Consider the following 18,255-nt stretch of genomic DNA (forward strand, 5'->3'; position numbering starts at 1 on the left):
CATATAAAGACCTAGTATCAGAATACATTCAATGCCAAACCAATCAATGGCTAACCCAGCTCTCTTTACAAGTTCCAAACCAGACCTTACCAGGCATTGCTTGGTTTGCAACTTCAATTTTCAATGACCTTGATTACCTTGTTTAGAGATTCCACTGTAATTACCAGATTTACACACACAGAAAGAGAGAAGATTGCAAATGGGTTTCTACTGTGAACTCTAAAATTGAAAGGTCATGAAGAAACTGTAATCCCCAACTACAAAAAAAAAAAGCTTCACTTTCTTCATCAGAACAAAACAATTACCCACAAAAGGTTCAGAGAAAAGGCCAAAAGAACCTACAAAATTCCACTAGCTCTCCATGATAGTCCACTTCACTCTTACATGGCAGCCTTGTTTTGAATCAGTCAATCTTAGTACTACATTTCGCTTCTCTAAAATCATCAGTAAGTTCTACCAAGTTCTGTTAAAGAGAACTTAAAAACCCCCAACATGGGTAAATAGGCAGTCTATTATTGCCACTTAGTTTTTTTTCTCCTTGTCTGCTCCCATGCCTTCATATTTAGAGTCCAAGAAAGATATAGTACACCAGTGTTATAGGAAGAGCTATCAGCATCCCAAATATGACCCTGCAACAAGTGAAAATGATTACTTAAAAATAAAGGAAGAGAGATTAGTGCAAAGAATCATGGCACTTAAATCATCCCTAAGCATCTATATGATCAGCCAGACTAGTAGTCCATTTATGCATATGTATATAGGTGGACCAGTCATAGTATATGGTACTGTCTTCACAAAATTAGACAAACAAAAGCATAAATTTAGGAAGGGTAGTGTGAATTTGCACATGCAGAAATTGGACTAAATGAGAAAATTGAAAAAAGATTGTAATTAAGATGGAGTCGTATGTTTGTACCCAGTACTTAGAATATCAGGATGGACATTGTATTCCTTAGCAAAGACAAAAGGGACAATCCCTTGGGGGAGAGCTGCCTGAAAATCAAAGTAGGAAAGATTACAAGTTAAAAGAAGAAAAATCAAGCCTTGGAATATTTGAGATTGGCTGTTGTTTCACCTGCACAATTGCAATGTGCAGCAAGACTCCTCGTAATCCAACGGCAATGGAGGCGGCAGCCATGACAGCAGGACCTGTAAGGAACCTTACAGCCATGGTAAAGGAAGCAATTGATTTTCCGCAAGCTATAAGCTTTGGCTGCAGGGCCATAAACAAACCTGCAAATCCATTTCACAACAAGCTTCAGTGGAATTTTCATCAATAGTCACTCTACCAATGTTGTCGCAGATTAACAAAAATTAGCATACCAAGACTAAACATGGCCATTCCAAGACCTGCATTGGATAAAATTGCTATTGATCCTGCAATTATAGCTGGCATTTCCAAGTTCCACCTGCAACATTGTGCACATTGATTAAAGACCTGATTTAGAAAGGACACACAATAGTCATTCTAGTTAGAAGTTGTGAGAGTTAAGGATGTTATCTCTCTACATACTTGAATGAAACGAGAGACCAGGCAATGCCAAAAAGGCTGGAGTAAGTGTTGGGATTCCTAATCAGTTTACGCCACACCATAATGAGAATGAGTCTGGTCATCACACTAGCTGGTGGCATAGCAGCTGGCTTGTTGGATTCAAGAGTCCCACTTTTGGGGTGCAGCTCAGTTGTGGAGCTTGAACCAAGCTTAGAGAGCACTGGACCTTCACGGTCCCCGTTTGTAGCCAGCTTGTTCCCAAAGCTGAACTCATCTCTACCATACTCATGGTAATCTAAGAACAGTAACAACATATAGCTTTATAATGCTAAATCAATGAAACTGTAGGGGAAAATAACAGAGAACTCTGTTCTGAGTAGCAAGAACAGTTTTTGTCAAAAGCAAAATAGTAAAAAAGACAAAAGGAACCAAACCCTACTTCCTGTAATGCAGTTAAAACCCAATAACACAAACATCCAAATTCATTAGACATTAATTCCCCAATAAGACACCAATCAAATATCAATACATGCAACTACGCAAGAAACAAACAAACAAGAAGACCCAAATAACTAATAGAGAGAGATTAGTGTTTATACCTTTTTGGTTACGACCCACATTACCAAGATGATCATTCCCATACTCTCCTCCTCTGAAGACATGAATCCCCCCTTCGGATACTGGTGAGGCGCTTGAGCTCCATACAAACATATGCAAGTCCCTGCCACCGTCTGTTCCATTAGCCTTCTTCTTCGCACCAGGTCCGGCCACCGGAGAGAATAGTCCGGCACTTGGAGGTGTTGGATATGCGGTTCCATTAGGCCTTACTGGACCACCATACGCACCAACGCCTCCATTTTCCTCATCAAAGCCAATGTTTCCAAAGTTGGAGTGTCTAGGACTCACACTGCTTGGGTTTTTCCCATTGACCATGGAATAAAAATCAGTGTGGTTAAAGCTAGACCCTCTTGGGGTTGGGTTTCTTGAAGATTGGAGTGAGTAAATCTCTGCATTGGTTAGATTGGAAGGTCTTGGTGTCAATGAAAGGCCAGAATTGGGACCGTTATTGGATCGGCGAGAGAAGATTTCAGAGCGAGAACTAGTGGATTTTCTGACTGTGACATGAAGTTTTCCATCTTCACCAACTTCAGCATCTGTTTGCAATGGTTCTTTGCCATCTAAGGAGATGACATCAGAGTCAACTCTGAAAGAGATTATAGACCCAGCAGTGTCTGGGAACTGTTCACCAATCAAGAGTCTTGCTCCTCTGTACTCAAAGAGAAACAGCATCAATGTGTACCAGATAATGCATTGAAGAACAACTATTTGGACCATAAGACTCCCAGAGGCCTCTGCATACATGCCTTTCAAAAGAGGAATGCCCATGACAAGAGTGTTTGGAAGAGTAGAGACTGAGAATAGGGTGATTGACCATTCGAGGGAGCCTCTAGAGCTGGTTCTTGACCAGATTGCTAACACAACAAGGACTATGACTTTTTGAAGAGTGTCAGCTGCTATGAACCTGTAGTTCATGTCATATGGGTTATTGGTGGATATGAAGTGGAATGACAACAAAGGGACTGCAAATAGAGCAACAAATCTGTTGATTCCTGAACACTGGTCAGGGCTGAAGATCTTCCACCACTTAACAGAACCATAAGCCAAAATCATGGCCACATAGAGTGGGACCACGGCTGAGAGGACATGGTAGAGGTCTGATAGACTGATCATTCTGTTTTTCTGTTTCTATTTCGAGGTTTTGGGTTTGTTAAATGGTGAAGATTGATTCTTGAGGGATACCCAGATGAGAAAATGGAGTCCAAAGGAAAACCCAGATGGGATTTCGCAAATAACTAAAGAAAAGAGAAGTCTTTATGATTTCATCCCATGTTCAGTGAAACTAAAGCAGAGCACGATGTAGTGAGATTACTCGCCGGAAAATGGATTCCCGGATTGAGAAACGCTACAATACACAGAGCCACAGAGGTAAATAGAGAAAAGAAGGTGTTGCTATATTTAAAGGAGCATTAATGGCAGACAAAGAAATAAAAGCTGGGGACTTTTTAAGAAGTTTTTCTCTTCTCACAGTCTCTTTTGGGATGGTGAAAAGAAAGATATATAGAGACTAGAGAGAGAGACAATCTTCAAGGAAAGGAAAAAGTAGTTTGTAAACTTATCAGTGTGTGTGAGAGAAACCAGCAGACGACCAAAGAGAGGAGGAAAAGCAAAAGATGAGAGTGAGAGTGAGAGAGCAGAGAGCTTCAACCCGCTGCACAAGATTCTCTTATTACTCTCTCAGTTTTGTTCAAGCATTTGTCTCTTTTCACTTTCATTCTCCTTTTCTCTTGTTACATTTTTATATATTTTGTTGAAACTTTTTCATGCCAAACCCTGTGTGCTAATTTCCAATTTCATATCCATTACCTCCAATGAATGTCTCATGACTTCATGCTTAGACTCTTCTACTTTATATTGTTCGTTTTTTACCCAAAAGAAAAAGACAACAAGACGACATTTTAGTGGGTAATCGATGGGAACAGGACAATTTTCTCCTCGAGAAGGAAAGGAACAAATCAGAAGCAAAAAAAAACAAGAAATTGACAAAACAGAACCAGAGAGAAGCATATCAAATCCTCAAATGCTGGACACATTGCAGCATCCAAGGGAATTTTGGAATCTAGTCGGTCAACGGGTTAGGGTTTTTTTTTTTTCCCTTCAAGATTACCAAAAAATTTAATTGTTTAAATCGAATTAGAAGATAAAATTAAACCATGTATATTTTTTGTTTGACAAAAATAAAAGGGAGTGGATGAGTTAGTTGGAAAGAATGTGAGTAACTAAGACAATGAAAATGTTAGCTCGTGTAAGGTGCATGCTAGTTATACTCTTGTATCAATGTTCAATTCTCTCCGAATGTATAAGTTTATATATTGATTTTTCATGGACTTGACAGACATACGTAATTTGTGAATTAATACGCAAGTCTTTATGGATTTATCCAGTGTGCACCCAAAGAACAGTGGTCGTACATTCCACCAAATGCCAAAAAAATGTGGGTAATTCAAATTCAATTTTTAACTAGTACTAATTTGGTGTCTTTTGTTAAGATTTCCATTTGATACTCCTTTTAAGTGGAAGTACTTTATAGACTAATAATTAATAAATGACAATCCCACCATTAGAAGTGTGTTTATTTTTATTTTTTTTATAAGCTAGAAGTTGAGAACAAGTGAAATTCACACATTGAACCAACAATAATAATATATTTTTTCAAACATTTTTTAACAATCAAAACACTAATCTTCCAAAAGGTTTAATGAATAATTAATTTATAAAGTTACCTAAACATTGAACTCCATTAAAAAGGGAATATGCATGATGATTGATGAACAAAGTAACGAATGAGATAGGGACCTTACAAAGTTCCAAAAAAAAGTACATGGATAAGCCAATTAAATCCAGATTTAGCTCATGAAAATCAGACGAAGTGGTCCAGAAATGAGGGAAAAAAACAAAAACTTTGTCTGCTCAGTTTGCTGAGCAAGAAGCTGAGAAAAATGGGAGAACTGAAGAAGATTATTATTGTTGAAGGAGATGCAGAGCTTACCATTGCATGCGACAATTACGAATCCAAACCTTAATGCAAAAATGGTGTATGAGCTCAATCATCTAAACAATTGAAGGGTTTTTGATTGGCAATCCTCCAATTGGGATCCGACCCGTTTAGTCTCAGACTGAGGAGAGGGAGACTAATGATGACAAAATGTCGCGTGATAGAGTGTTGCTTTATTGTTTGTCAGTTCTTTCAAAACTCATTTTATTACTGACCAAGTAAATTATTGATTTACTTAATCCATTTTGTCAAAAGATTTACTATCTTTCATTTCGACAGTACTAGGCGATCCCGGTTGGCCACCAAAACACACTAAAAAAATGATGACAGAAAAAGGAAAATGAAAAAGAAAGAGACAATAGACAGAACAGTCCATTAACTTCACACTAGTATTTATTTGACACCAATTTAATTTGATATAGCAGAGCACGCATTGTAATAATTGTTTTTTTTTCTTCATCTAGTTGGGTATTAAAAATGACTTTATTTCTTAATGAAATCACTCTTTTACTGTCAACTCTTGTCGGTTAATTCCTCGCATATGGACAACATCATGTCTCATGTCATGACTCATGATGGTTTATGTTGGGCCCAATTATCTGAACCCAATAAGCTTCTGGGCTCAAAATTAGGTTCCCATCTATACAGCGGCCCAAGTCCATAACAGCACCAGTTCAAAAAATATTTTAAAAATCAAATATCGGAGCCAGGTTTCGATCCTGGGACCTGTGGGTTATGGGCCCACCACGCTTCCGCTGCGCCACTCCGATATTTTGTTGCCTGTTGTTGCACAAAAGAATTTGTTAAATCGTTGTTTTGTTTGTGATGAGAGAACAGCAAAATTTTGGATTTTGATTTGTAGTAGTGGACCATTGATTAATGGATATCAGTGGGCCAGACCGACTTTTGAAGTTTGAAAGGGCACGCAAGTTGGGGGTTTCAATTCGTTGACGAACTTTTGAAGTTTGAACGAATGTGAAGAAGTGGACTTGACTCACCCACTAATTTCAACCCGTATGAATACATGACCCATTGACCGGTCCACTGGGTTTTTCGTGATTTCCTAGTCATTTCGATGAAAGAATTCTCGAGGTTCACGCCAGTTTAAAATTAGAAAATCCACGTGTAATACGTGCCGCGTTCCACATGTAACCGTTTAAATGCACGCACATTTGACTGGGACCTCACTAAACTGTTTGGTAATTGCTAAATACACACACTTTTTACTTAATACACACAGTGATTAGACAACAACACATTATATATATAGGATGCTGCTATTCACACCCTCATTTTTGCTATTTTAACCCCTATTGAAAAGACTGCCTCAGTAGGGCCTCGTAATTTGTGTTCTGCTTTTTCCATCTCTAGCATATTCTCAGTGTCAAACAAGGGTAAATTAGTCCAATAAAAAGCTATTCTTTCAGACTCAAAAATCGAGAATGTGAGGGAGACTGCAACACGTTGTCTTCTTCTCTCTCCCCACCCCACTCTGCAAACTGGCTTTTAGTGCTTCCTTGATTTGCCCTCTCTCTTTCTCCACTTAGTAGAGGCCATTAGTAATAGAAGATGACGAAACCCACAACCTAAATCCCTGCAATTTTCAAAACCAAACCCAGAAACTCCATGTTTGTCGTGCTCAAGTTTTTCATTTGAATGTGTTTTCTGTTTTTATTGGCTTAAGTAGCACTTCTAGCTGAGATTCAAAACCCTCAATCCCCAAAAAGAAAACAACAAATCTTCCATATTCTCTCCAGCGCAATAACAACAGAGCCAGAGAAAGAGCTTCTGAAAGAGGAAGAGAAGCAAAGAAGGGAAACCCACATATTATTGTTTGTGTCAAAACTTTGTCTAACAGGCCTTATCTCTCTCTCAACAAAACCACAAATAAAAAATATTTCTATTTTCTTGGAAGAAGAGCCTCTTCCATGAATTTCAAACTTAGTGTGATTCTCGGTGATTAATTATATTAAAATATGGTGTCATTTCATAAGGGGGTGAACAAGTAAAAGGGGGTGAGAAGAGTCCCGCCGTATATATATATATATATAAAATAAATTTGTAGCATTGAATATCAATGAATAGACATAAAAGCATGCCAGCCATCCCCTCATTCGTGTGACCCCACCTCACCCATACCAACTAATTACCCCACACAGACTCAAATATATATATATATATATATATATATGTATATTTATATTATTAAAGTAAAAAAGACGAGCAATTGTAATGAAAATGCAAATACAAGGAACATCCACCCATGAAGATTCTGCAAATCCAAATCCTAATCCCTCCCTTCGTGTAGATTCTATGGAAATTGAGTTTTTTTCCTTACATTTTTCAATGATTATTCACACATCACCCGAAAAAAAAACAAAATTATAGGAAAAAAGTAGAATAATTGATACTACAAAATAATTATAGGTTTCAGAAAAAACAAATATATGTTTATATTCTTCTATACACACACTACCCAGTTTGAAAGTGACAAGTGAGTTTGTGTGTGAGGTATGTAAATTCCATCATTAAATTAATGTGTTGATTTGCAAAGGCTAAGTCATCGTCCCCATCATCCGCTTAATTATTGAAGAATTGATTTAATTATACCAAAGCAAATACCCCCAACATTTTCATCTTAATTTTCCACACTTCCGTTAAGATTGGGTACCACAAGATATTCATGAAATGTGCCTTTTTTTTTTTTGTAAGTGGTAAGAATGTTTTCGGTCCATGATTGTATCTTATTAATCAAAATTACATTGAGCTTATTATTTCATGTATGTTCAACACTTTTATCTTGATAGAGAAATAGAAAAATAAAATAACCAAACTGTACAACCTGTAATGATGTTTCTTTTTTTAATAAAAGGAAATAAACCAACTAACAGGGGAATCCAATTTAACTAGTTAAGTAGAATATCAGAATTTTCTTTAATAAAAATATAAAAAACTATCCACGCGGCACAGTCAAGCCACACCCTCTATTGACAAACCGTTTCAAGGAGGTCAGTGTGTACATTATTTTCATACGCGATATTGGTTGTTCTATGACTAATAATTAGTTCAAATTGAGGAGTAATTTTGTCACTGTAGCGCTTTCTATCTGCATTTTCTTTTTGTAACTATGATATGGATAGGTAATTGTTAAATATACACAAGCATGCTGCAATGTTTGGTAGTGAAGAGCATGTATTGGGTGTTCACAACTCATTGAACTTATTTGAATTAGATAGAGCAGCACCAGTTCAACACTGAATGACAATATTAAACATGAGTCTTTTGATTGCTTCGAGGTACAATGTCATATTACACGTTCGTAGTTCTACACAGAACTTCACATGTTTATCAATGCGATCAACTCCTCCACCGCAGTATCAACATGTTGTTATTGCTATCGAACATGTTAATAATAATCACTACGTCCAGGTTTCTTTAGCTAGGGTTACCCGATGCCTATCATTATACCTCAGTGGAATTACTTCAGGTGTGAGTGCGCAGTTGCATGTGTTTTATCGTATATGGGACAACTTGATGCATATATGCAGTATATTCGTTATAGGTTTCCCCCTGAAACTATTGTGGTAGAAGATTAGAAATGTAATAAATAATATTGTGCTTAAATAGAGTATTTGTTAATAGACTATGACGTGAGTGCTTTAATACATGAAAAATAAAGATTTTTTTAGCATGAAAAAATGATTTGAATTAGTGTATCAAAAAAATATAAATACCTAATAATATTTGATTGATCGAAAAAATTTAAAAATACAAAACAAAACAAAAAAAAGAGAGAAAAAAAGGTGTAGAGTCAAAATGTCAACCAAGAAAAATGATAGTAAAGAAGTCGACAAGGGGGTAAAAGTGACAAAATATTATACAGAGTTTTGTGTGTGTGTGATGTCATGGTTATATTTAGTAGAAAAGATAGAATAAAAAGGGTATAGAGTCGTACTGGTGAAGAGTGAGCTGAAGAGTCAAATGTCTAATCATGAGGCTTGAAATCAGTGCACGTGTACATATAGTAAAAACGGTGTGTATTTAGATGCACCCAACTGTTTTTGTGGTATGGAGAGTCGCGTGTCAGCTCTATAGGAGCCATGGGCGGACCTAAGCGACAAGATCGTAATGGTAATTGGTGCGTCGTCGGCCTTGGCCGGGACTTCTGCCTTGACCTCGCCAGAGCCGGCTGCAAGGTTGTGGCTGCGGCTCGGCGTCGCGACCTTCTCCTCTCACTCTGCGACGAGATCAACCAGCTCCACCCGGCTGTCTCAGGGCCTCGCGTCGTGGCCTTGGAGCTCGACGTTTGCGCCGAGGGAGCTAAGATCGAGGCGTCCGTAGAGAAGGCTTGGGCTGCGTTTGGGAGAATCGATGCCTTAGTCAACAACGCCGGGGTTAGAGGTAATTAATTGGATTACGTTTTGTTTGTTTGCTCAGAAAATTTTGGAAAGGAATGTTTGGATTTGATTCTGCAGTTAAATTTGAAATTTATTACCTCATAATTTCTTTAATTTTCTCACTAGCACCACCTTGCTTGGCATTAATTCCATCAATTTGTCATTTGTGAATTAAATATATTAAGAACAATTTTTTGAGCGACGACTCCATTGGAATTATTTGTTACTCAGAGTGTGTGTCAAGTTCTCTGACTCTTTGATGCACTCCAGGCAGTGTGAAGAATCCATTGGATTTGTCAGAGGAAGAATGGAACCATGTTATCAAGACAAATTTAACAGGAACCTGGTTGGTGTCAAAATATGTCTGCAAACGTATGCGTGACTTAAATCAGGGAGGATCAATCATTAACATTTCCTCCATTGCCGGTATTGATTGAGGGCAGTTACCTGGAGCTGTTGCCTATGCTGCTTCCAAGTCTGGCCTGAACGCCATGACAAAGGTAATACTAAATAGCACCCGATTCTCTGTTTGAGTGAATTAAATATATTGAACATTCTATGGTTCTCTTGAGCAAAATTGCTATAATATAAGGAATTGTGAGTGATCATATGGATATTACTGTTTTTTGGGTATCATATTGTATTGTATCATATCGTCTATCACAATCTCTTTATGTGACAAAGAACTTATTTCAAAATTTAAAGAGACTTTTATGGGCATACCACATAATTAATTTAATTTTTAAAAGTGGGAAATGAATGTATGAGACTATTCCTTTCCTCTTCCACATGAGATCTTTTACCTGTTCAAATGAAGAAGGAAAGGTGGAGAAAGCACAGAAAGGTGTTGCTAAATTTATTTGCCTGTTTGATCTGTGCTCTATAGAGTTTTCTCATTTGTTTGTTTTATTTTGCTTCTTACATTTATGAACATAAAAGTCACTTGCTTTGATTTTCAGGATTATTGAGATCCAATCATAAGTTTTTCCCCCCTTTCCGATAACCTAGCTAGTTGGTGTATTAAATTGAAATCTGCCTGTGCTAATATGTATGGTAGAATGCAGACGGATATCTTAAATTTTTACGGCCATGCTTGTCATGATGAACACCAACATTAGCTTGATTTTAAAATCATGTCCATTATTATAAAGAAATCGTGAGGCTTACAGAAAAGCTTACTAAAATGGAAAATTTGTTCACAAAACTCACATTTGGACAATTGGACATACGAAGTCTGTATACAGAGAATACTGAGTAGAAATTGGTTTGAAGCAACTTATATGTTTGGTGTAATAATGTTTTAGTTTGTAATCAATATGGCATTCTTTCAGACACCCTGGTTTTTATACAGAAAAATGTTTCGTCAATGTATTCTGCTTCTGCTTACTGATGTCTCTACATGTCCTTTTATTATATATATCTTTATCAATGACTATGCATTATTTACTCACTAAGATTTTGTTATTGAAAACCAATTGATCTAAGAATCAGTAATGACAATTTTGTGATCAGATGATGGCGCTTGAACTTGGAGCGTACAAGATCAGAGTGAACTCAATATCTCCTGGACTATTCAAATCAGAGATCACAAAGGGTCTTATGCAAAGAGAATGGCTGACGACTGTTGCTATGAAAACTGTGCCATTGCGAACTTATGGCACTGTGGATCCAACATTGACAACACTTGTTCGCTACATGATCCATGACTCTTCAGAATATGTCACCGGAAACATCTTTATTGTTGATGCAGGAGCCACCCTGCCTGGGGTCCACATTTTCTCTTCCCTGTGAAGTCCCATGTCTCTAGTTGTTATGCTTGGAAGTTGAAACTCCAATACAGATGACAGAATGCTATTTGGATTTAGTTTTAATTGTGTTAGGAGGAGAAGCCAACCTTGTGCTACTGTAATTCTTTGGGTTCCTTATGAAGACTCATGATATATATTTAACAATAGCTGTCTTTGTTGCTAAGAATGTTATACCTAGAAAAGAAAAGTTGGGGCTAAGTTTTCCATTTTAACATTCCTGAAGCCTGAAGCTAGGATTTTAGATACACCTGAGTCATTAGTTGGAGTGGTAAGGATGGTGTGTATCACCCCGGTGATCAGGTTTAAATCTTCCTCCGCTCCCGGTTCAAAAGAATAAAATAAAATAAGATTTTAGATCTCAAAGCATAATTTAATGTTAATCTAAATGTTGTGGGCTTTGGCCCAGTTCAGTTTGAGCAAGCTCATATCGCTCAGTTCAAAATTCCAGTCCAGCTCCATTCATATGTTTTGACGAAAAAACCCTCTCAATCTCCGAGTTATTACCTGTACCATCGCCTTCCTCGTGTTCTGATTCTGAATTCTGATATTGCGAAAAATTATGCTTTGTATTTGATTTTCGAGTTGTTAAGATTCCAGTTTAAATTGGATTCTCTATTAGGGTTTTGTTTAAGTTGCTTGCTTGATGAGATGCTCGGGGCAAAGGCTTTGGATAAGTATTGGCAGCGAACCACAGTTATCCTCAAAAGCTTAACATCTTCTGGAACTTGCATAGCCATGGCAAACGAGGTTGAACGCAGCAGTTTTCGAGAAATTGAAGGTTTCAAGTAAGCAGAGTTGATTGTACAATTGAAATTCGACATTAGTTAATGAAACCCTCAATAATTCACGATTAAATCACAAGAAGACCGAAGTGGGTGTATTCTTCATTGATGGGTTTTCGTTTAATAATTGTTAGCTTTGGCTTCTTCCATTTCTTTTACCATTTTGAGTTATTACTTTTTTCACAACTCCATAGAGAGGGGTATTTTACAGAGTCGGTGTCTTGGCGGGGACAAACAAGGAGTGTGTATCAGGAAGATTTCTTGAATCACAAACATGGGAGCTTGACAAGGAACTGCACGGCACCTGGTAATATTGGTGATTCTGGGTATCGGTCAATTCGTCAATATAGTTCATATGGCAATGATAGATTTACAAGTAAGGTGAATATCAGACGATTATAGTTCCTATTGCAATTTATTTACATTAGCTGAAATACTCTTATAGGAGAGGAGGGGATTACTGCATTTCATATTACAGTTCTTATCTGACTCCTAGTCTTAATCCTTATTGAAGGAACACGGTACTCTTTCAAGTCTAATTTTAGCCAAATTTGAGATTTCCTCCGAATGACTTGGTTCTTTATTTCCATACTGGATTTATTTACTGCTATTATTTCATTGTCTACTTTCTATTTTTGACACTGGAGAGTGCTAATGTATTTTATGATAATACAGCTTTTAGGAACCCTTCCTCGATATGTGAAGATAGTCGAAGTTGGTCCACGAGATGGATTGCAAAATGAGAAGGATACAGTATCAACGGCTGTAAAGGTTCAGTTGATAAAGATGCTAGTTTCTTCAGGGTTGCCTGTTGTTGAGGCTACAAGTTTTGTCTCGCCAAAATGGGTACCACAGGTATGTGGTGGTGGGCATTGTTTGAATAAAAATGTTCCTGCAATGTACTTATTAAGTTATATGATATCTGTTCTTAAATTAGTTGTTTATAATTCTTGTGATTCACTAATGCCATAATAGGCTCAATCTTGTCCTAGCATTCTTTTCTGATATTTCTTCTCCATTTGTTTTCAATATTTTTTTATTTGAATTTGAATTCCATTCATTATACGTAATTCTGTTTAAGATCTTTCTGGTTTTCATTAAGTTCATTTCTTCCACGTCTCTTTTTACTCTTAATTGTCTGAAAATGGATGTGCAAGACAAATATAAAAAAGAGTTTCAGTGCAAGAGGCTCTTGCTAGGACGAATGATCTTGTCACTTAATGCTTCTTTTTTCTTGATTCTATCTACATGATGTAATACTCTTCTACTGTTAGCTATATTGAAGATTACCTTCTGCAACAAGGATGGATTCCGAGTTCTAGGGTTGCTTATTTAATTTGTTTGGAATTCTACCTTGTTGGATTAATTTATGTTTGATTTACAGCTTGCAGATGCAAAGGATGTAATGGAAGCAGTTCGAGATGTTAAAGAAGCTATATTACCGGTCTTAACGCCTAATCTAAAAGTAAGTTATATTTGGTTAAAATTGTTATGATCTTAAGCTGACAATAATTTTAATTTTTGGCGGTGATGGAGTGAGTAGGCGGAGCTGGTCAACTTGAATTTGGGGTTTTACGTTGTAATGCTTTCTTCCAGGGTTTTGAAGCAGCTGTTGCGGCTGGAGCCAAGGAAGTGGCTGTCTTTGCTGCGGCCTCTGAGTCCTTTTCAAAGTCAAACATCAATTGCACCATTGAAGACAGTCTTAATCGTTATCGTGATGTCGCTCATGCTGCTAGAAAGCTGTCACTTCCTGTTCGTGGGTGTGTATTTGGAGTCACATATCTTCTACATGAGAAGTCTCTCTTGACTTTTGTCTTGGAATCTAAAAGAAATCTAGTATTCTGGTGCTAAGCCCTAACACTGGCCCGACTTGAAGAAACCGTTTGGTTTAAAAAACGGGGTTAACCTTTGCTAACAAAAACAAAAACAAAAACGTTTGCATTTTGATACAGTCTTGCGTTGGAAAATATAAGATTATCTGATTTTCAGAACTGCTTTATTGAAGAAAATAGGAGCTTGGTTTTCCTTGCCTTAGTTTTGGAAAAATTGTAACAGTTACTGTTCATTGGCTTGATATCCTAACAGTGTCTTTTAGAGATTTAACAAATACCTTTTAATGTTGTTAGATATATATCATGTGTTGTGGGGTGTCCAGTTGAAGGAATGGTATCTCCATCACAGGTGGCATATGTGGCCAAAAAGCTTTTTGATATGGGTTGCTATGAAATTTCTCTCGGGGACACAATTGGTGTTGGAACTCCTGGTAATGTTTAGGATTGTTTCTTTTCCTTTTTTTTCCTCTCAGATGACTAATTACTATAGACTTTCTGCCTGATGAAAAGTTGTTGAAAAAACTGGGTTCATATTTTAATTTCTGTCTAACCAGATAGGCCCACAATCTTTGTTCAACATCTTTCTCCTAAGAAATTTCTTATATCATGTGTTGTAATAGTTTAATCTTTCAGTTTAGTTTTCTTCCTTTGTTCTCTTCATTCAGGCACTGTCATTCCAATGCTTGAAGCTGTTATGGATGTTATCCCAATTGATAAGCTTGCTGTCCATTTTCATGACACTTATGGGCAAGCTCTTTCAAATATACTCGCTTCACTCCAGGTAAATTACTTTGTCTTCTTGATTCTAGAGGAAAACATACTATTTCAGGCAAGTTCCCTCCCTTATGAACTCTTTGCTTAAAAGAACTTTGTCTAAACTATCCTTCCTACTTTTTGTGCTTTGGTGGTGATGTCAATAAAAAATTTGTTCGCAACTGATTTATTCTTTTGTTAAGATTGTAGATTGACTAAAATTTTACCCAGTATGAACTATAAAGTAGGGAAGTAATCTACTATATCTTACCATCTCTGATAAAATGTGGGAGATAACTGTGGTAGTGTCAAAGGGTTGACACAATAGTTCTACAGTTGTGTCCTGACGAGCTGCCGCCGAGAGACACAGATCCTTTTTTGCTTTACAATAAAAGCTATTTAATTTCAGGTTCATCGAACCATGGCACAGATCCTTATAAATGTATTTTCACATATGGGATAATTGAAGATGACCATGGACTTTTTAGAAAGAGGTTTAATTAGAATGATAACCACATTTGGAAGAGGTAAAATGATAATGAACCTCACCTGGTTAAGAGTAAATGATGGAAAGCTGCCAAGACAAATACACTTTGTGACGAGTAGTAAAGTTTTAGATCAAGGAAAACCCTTGTGCCATAAATTTTGGCTATCAAGTGCGACAATAATACTCCTAAAATTTTCAAATTTGGATGTTAATTAATTAGAAACCAAAGTTAAAATTATGAAAAAATGGCTAGTAAGCAAGCCGATGTAATTTCCTATGGTCTCTTCCTCTTTCTAGTTTCTTCTTGTTGACTGATGGCTCCTAAATGGTACTTTGAAGTTTGAACATATAGTTTTTAGTATTCAACTGATCTGTGATCATGAGGGAGATGTTCAAATAAAATATATTTGTTCCCTTCACAGATGGGGATCAGCATAATTGATTCATCTGTCGCTGGACTTGGGGGTTGTCCTTATGCTAAGGGTGCTTCCGGGAACGTTGCTACTGAGGATGTTGCGTACATGCTTAATGGACTTGGGATAAAAACCAATGTGGATCTTGGGAAACTTATATTAGCTGGGGAATTCATTTGCAAACATTTGGGACGACAATCTGGTTCAAAGACGGCAACTGCACTGTGTAAAACCCCTGCTTGTGCCTCGAAGCTTTAAGGTATTACAACTAGACTGTTCTAAATTATATCTTGCTGTAAGCCAATATACTGTAAAATCTAAAATGTGGCTATGCTGACAACTGTATTCGCTCCAACTTGTGGGGGATAAGTTAAACTTTCTTGTTCATGTATCTTGGTCAACTTACCATGTAGGGTACATTTTCTTCATACATGCACAGGTATGATAACATAAAAAAAAAACTTTTAACTACGAGGATGCAACGGTAATGTGGACCTTACAATTTCTGACGATCAATTTTGAACTTCTGTTTTTATTTGTGCACGTATTAAACTGCATTACAGGCGAATAAGTTTCAGAGGTGCAACTAAGAGGTCACAAGTTCAAACTCCGGATACAGCCTCTCTGCATATTATGTATGGGAAGGCTACGTACATATTGCATGTCCCCTACCCCGCCCAGTGCGGGAGACTTGTGCACAAAAGTTGTTTACGTTCTTTTTTTTTTTTAATTAAATAACTGCATTATGCCAAGCTTCATGTTTGTAGACTGCCATTCTATAAGCTGCTGACGATCTCGTGTTTTTGGTATGAAATGGTTTGGTAACTTATTAGGCTTAGAGCACAATTTTCAGATTTAGATGTTGAATTATAAAATGGGGATTGTGGATGTCTCCATGCAAAAAATCCCATCAATTTCATGTCCACGGAAACCCTCCTTAAAAGGTGTAATGGTAAGAAACCAAGAATGTACATTCATAATGGATTAACAGGTGTAAGGAGAACGGTAGGTGAGGGTTTCTGCACAATGATCATGGCGTTTGTAAATTTGACGCATTAACTTTTTTTTTTCATTTCTTTCTTTTGTGTGCTTTTAGACCCTCTTTAATAGAATATGCAGGCAGGTTCACCTGATATAAACCTGCGAGCTTTTGACATCCACTTTAAAATGGTGCCAGTTTACCATTGTGGAGACAGGAAAGAATAAATAAATTGTTTTTGAGTTTCTCTTTTCTTCCTTTTCTGAATGTGAAGTTATTACTGCTAAAACAGTTAGGAATTGAATCATACTTTTCAAGGACACGCTGATGTCTGATGCTTGGTCCAATCCTATTTAAGTGTTAGGCTTAGGATTTATGGCTTTTTCACTTTTCAGGTCTCTGGTTTCATAGAGCTTTCTCTGGGTGCTCATTGTTTGCTGTGATAGACCAGTTTGAGTGTGTACGGTTATGAGACAAGACTTCTTTGTTGGCTTTAAATGTTATGGTGTTCTTCAATCTTTACTGTGCACATACTTGTTTTCAGCAGGAGTAACATTGGAAGACACTTTGGTTAACTCTGTGGAAGAGAGAGAGAGAGAGGGAGGGAGAGAGAGATCTATTCTGGTATTTTGTGCAATCTTGGAAGCAACTTCAAGGAAGAGAACTTACCTCTGCTGCCATCACTAGAAGAAAACTGGGTTATAACTGCAAATCAATGGCATTTTCTTTTGGAAATGACCAATTATTGTAGACCCAGATAAAAGATGAGAGCTGAGATTAGTTTTGACTAAGAATTAATGTGTATTTGAATCATGATGATGAATGACATTGATGTGTGAGACTGAGTAGTCTGGCTTGGTTGGTTATTGAATTGTTCATTCAGAATTTCACTTCCCTTTGAAACCAACGGCACCATGATTTCATGGACCCTCCTCCACCACTTTGTGGGTGACAAAATTGGAGGATACATACAACATGTGCATTTGGCCATACACATGCAGGCTCTCTCAAGTCTCACCAAACCATTTCAAGTATCTCTTTGGTTTTTTTAGCGGAGAACGACATTTTACAAGTTTGCCTTTTGACATCTATTATGAGCCTAAATTTGGGTTGTTTAGCCCGCGCTCAGAAATTTCTTACCCGACGACAGGATAAGTTAGGTCAAAGTGTAATGTATGGTCACAAAAATATTACTCCCAGTGGGAATCTCCACCATTGAGTCGGCTGCGTAAATTTCAATGAAGTTGAGGATTCAAATTTTTAGGTTAACAAAGTGATAAACTAAACCCTTAATTACTTGTATATTAAGAAATAATTAATGTCTATAGTTTTATGCATCAATATATTTGTACCTCCTGTTGGGTGTATAGAAGACGTAGGGCAGGCAGAAATAGCTAGAAATCAACAAACCAAAGCCAAACTCATAGTGGGGCCTATGACAATTAATTAAGATGATTGAATAGCTAGCTGTATACACAATTCAAACTTAACCCTAATCATTAATTTACTTCATAATGGTTATAAACCTCTAATGCCTTTTTGGTGTGAAGGTTTAAGGAAATCCCATTTAGCAAACCCACAGAAATAACAAATACTTCTTTGTTAATCTGAAAAATAAGCAAATTTATGAACCCAAATAATCTTAGAAACAACACAAAGTTTACATGCATGACAAAAACAGATTCTAATGGATACCCAA

General features: G+C 37.0%; 2 protein-coding genes, 1 non-coding gene and 1 pseudogene across 4 annotated transcripts; 2 read left to right on the top strand and 2 right to left on the bottom strand.

Annotated features, from left to right (window-relative positions):
• Nucleotides 1-315: 315 nt before the first annotated feature.
• LOC119988595 (probable auxin efflux carrier component 1b) lies at nucleotides 316-3,571 on the bottom strand. Its single transcript, XM_038833687.1, has 6 exons — nucleotides 2,092-3,571; nucleotides 1,514-1,787; nucleotides 1,324-1,409; nucleotides 1,076-1,233; nucleotides 917-993; nucleotides 316-629 (listed from the first exon to the last, which is right to left on the bottom strand). Exons 1-6 carry the CDS (start codon nucleotides 3,221-3,223, stop codon nucleotides 563-565), a joined length of 1,794 nt encoding a protein of 597 aa, XP_038689615.1. The 5' UTR covers nucleotides 3,224-3,571; the 3' UTR covers nucleotides 316-562.
• A 2,232-nt stretch (nucleotides 3,572-5,803) lies between these two features.
• On the bottom strand, nucleotides 5,804-5,875 carry TRNAM-CAU. Its single transcript has one exon. It is a non-coding gene; the product is annotated as a tRNA-Met (tRNA).
• A 3,298-nt stretch (nucleotides 5,876-9,173) lies between these two features.
• On the top strand, nucleotides 9,174-11,469 carry LOC119988614 (annotated as a pseudogene).
• A 177-nt stretch (nucleotides 11,470-11,646) lies between these two features.
• Nucleotides 11,647-17,446, top strand: LOC119988602 (hydroxymethylglutaryl-CoA lyase, mitochondrial-like). Of its 2 annotated transcripts, none has more exons than XM_038833699.1 (9): nucleotides 11,647-12,095; nucleotides 12,287-12,473; nucleotides 12,768-12,947; nucleotides 13,477-13,557; nucleotides 13,689-13,852; nucleotides 14,219-14,355; nucleotides 14,590-14,705; nucleotides 15,587-15,836; nucleotides 17,101-17,446. In XM_038833699.1, exons 1-8 carry the CDS (start codon nucleotides 11,959-11,961, stop codon nucleotides 15,833-15,835), a joined length of 1,251 nt encoding a protein of 416 aa, XP_038689627.1. In that variant the 5' UTR covers nucleotides 11,647-11,958; the 3' UTR covers nucleotide 15,836; nucleotides 17,101-17,446. The 2 variants fall into 2 exon arrangements, with proteins under 2 accessions (XP_038689627.1, XP_038689635.1); XM_038833707.1 differs by having other exon boundaries at nucleotides 17,104-17,446.
• Nucleotides 17,447-18,255: the final 809 nt, after the last annotated feature.

Source organism: Tripterygium wilfordii, chromosome 3 (assembly GCF_013401445.1).
Source record: "Tripterygium wilfordii isolate XIE 37 chromosome 3, ASM1340144v1, whole genome shotgun sequence".
Lineage (NCBI taxonomy): Eukaryota > Viridiplantae > Streptophyta > Magnoliopsida > Celastrales > Celastraceae > Tripterygium > Tripterygium wilfordii.

What these genes read in the sequence shown, in the direction of transcription:
- LOC119988595 (XM_038833687.1), bottom strand. Translation starts at nt 3,223, where the DNA reads ATGATCAGTCTATCAGACCTCTACCATGTCCTCTCAGCCGTGGTCCCA. An exon ending in TGGTCTCTCGTTTCATTCAA is followed by an intron (nt 1,410 to 1,513) that starts GTATGTAGAGAG and finishes ACAATGTTGCAG; the next exon opens with GTGGAACTTGGAAATGCCAG. An exon ending in TGCACATTGCAATTGTGCAG is followed by an intron (nt 994 to 1,075) that starts GTGAAACAACAG and finishes TTTGATTTTCAG; the next exon opens with GCAGCTCTCCCCCAAGGGAT.
- LOC119988602 (XM_038833699.1), top strand. Translation starts at nt 11,959, where the DNA reads ATGCTCGGGGCAAAGGCTTTGGATAAGTATTGGCAGCGAACCACAGTT. An exon ending in ATGATAGATTTACAAGTAAG is followed by an intron (nt 12,474 to 12,767) that starts GTGAATATCAGA and finishes ATGATAATACAG; the next exon opens with CTTTTAGGAACCCTTCCTCG. An exon ending in TCTTAACGCCTAATCTAAAA is followed by an intron (nt 13,558 to 13,688) that starts GTAAGTTATATT and finishes GCTTTCTTCCAG; the next exon opens with GGTTTTGAAGCAGCTGTTGC.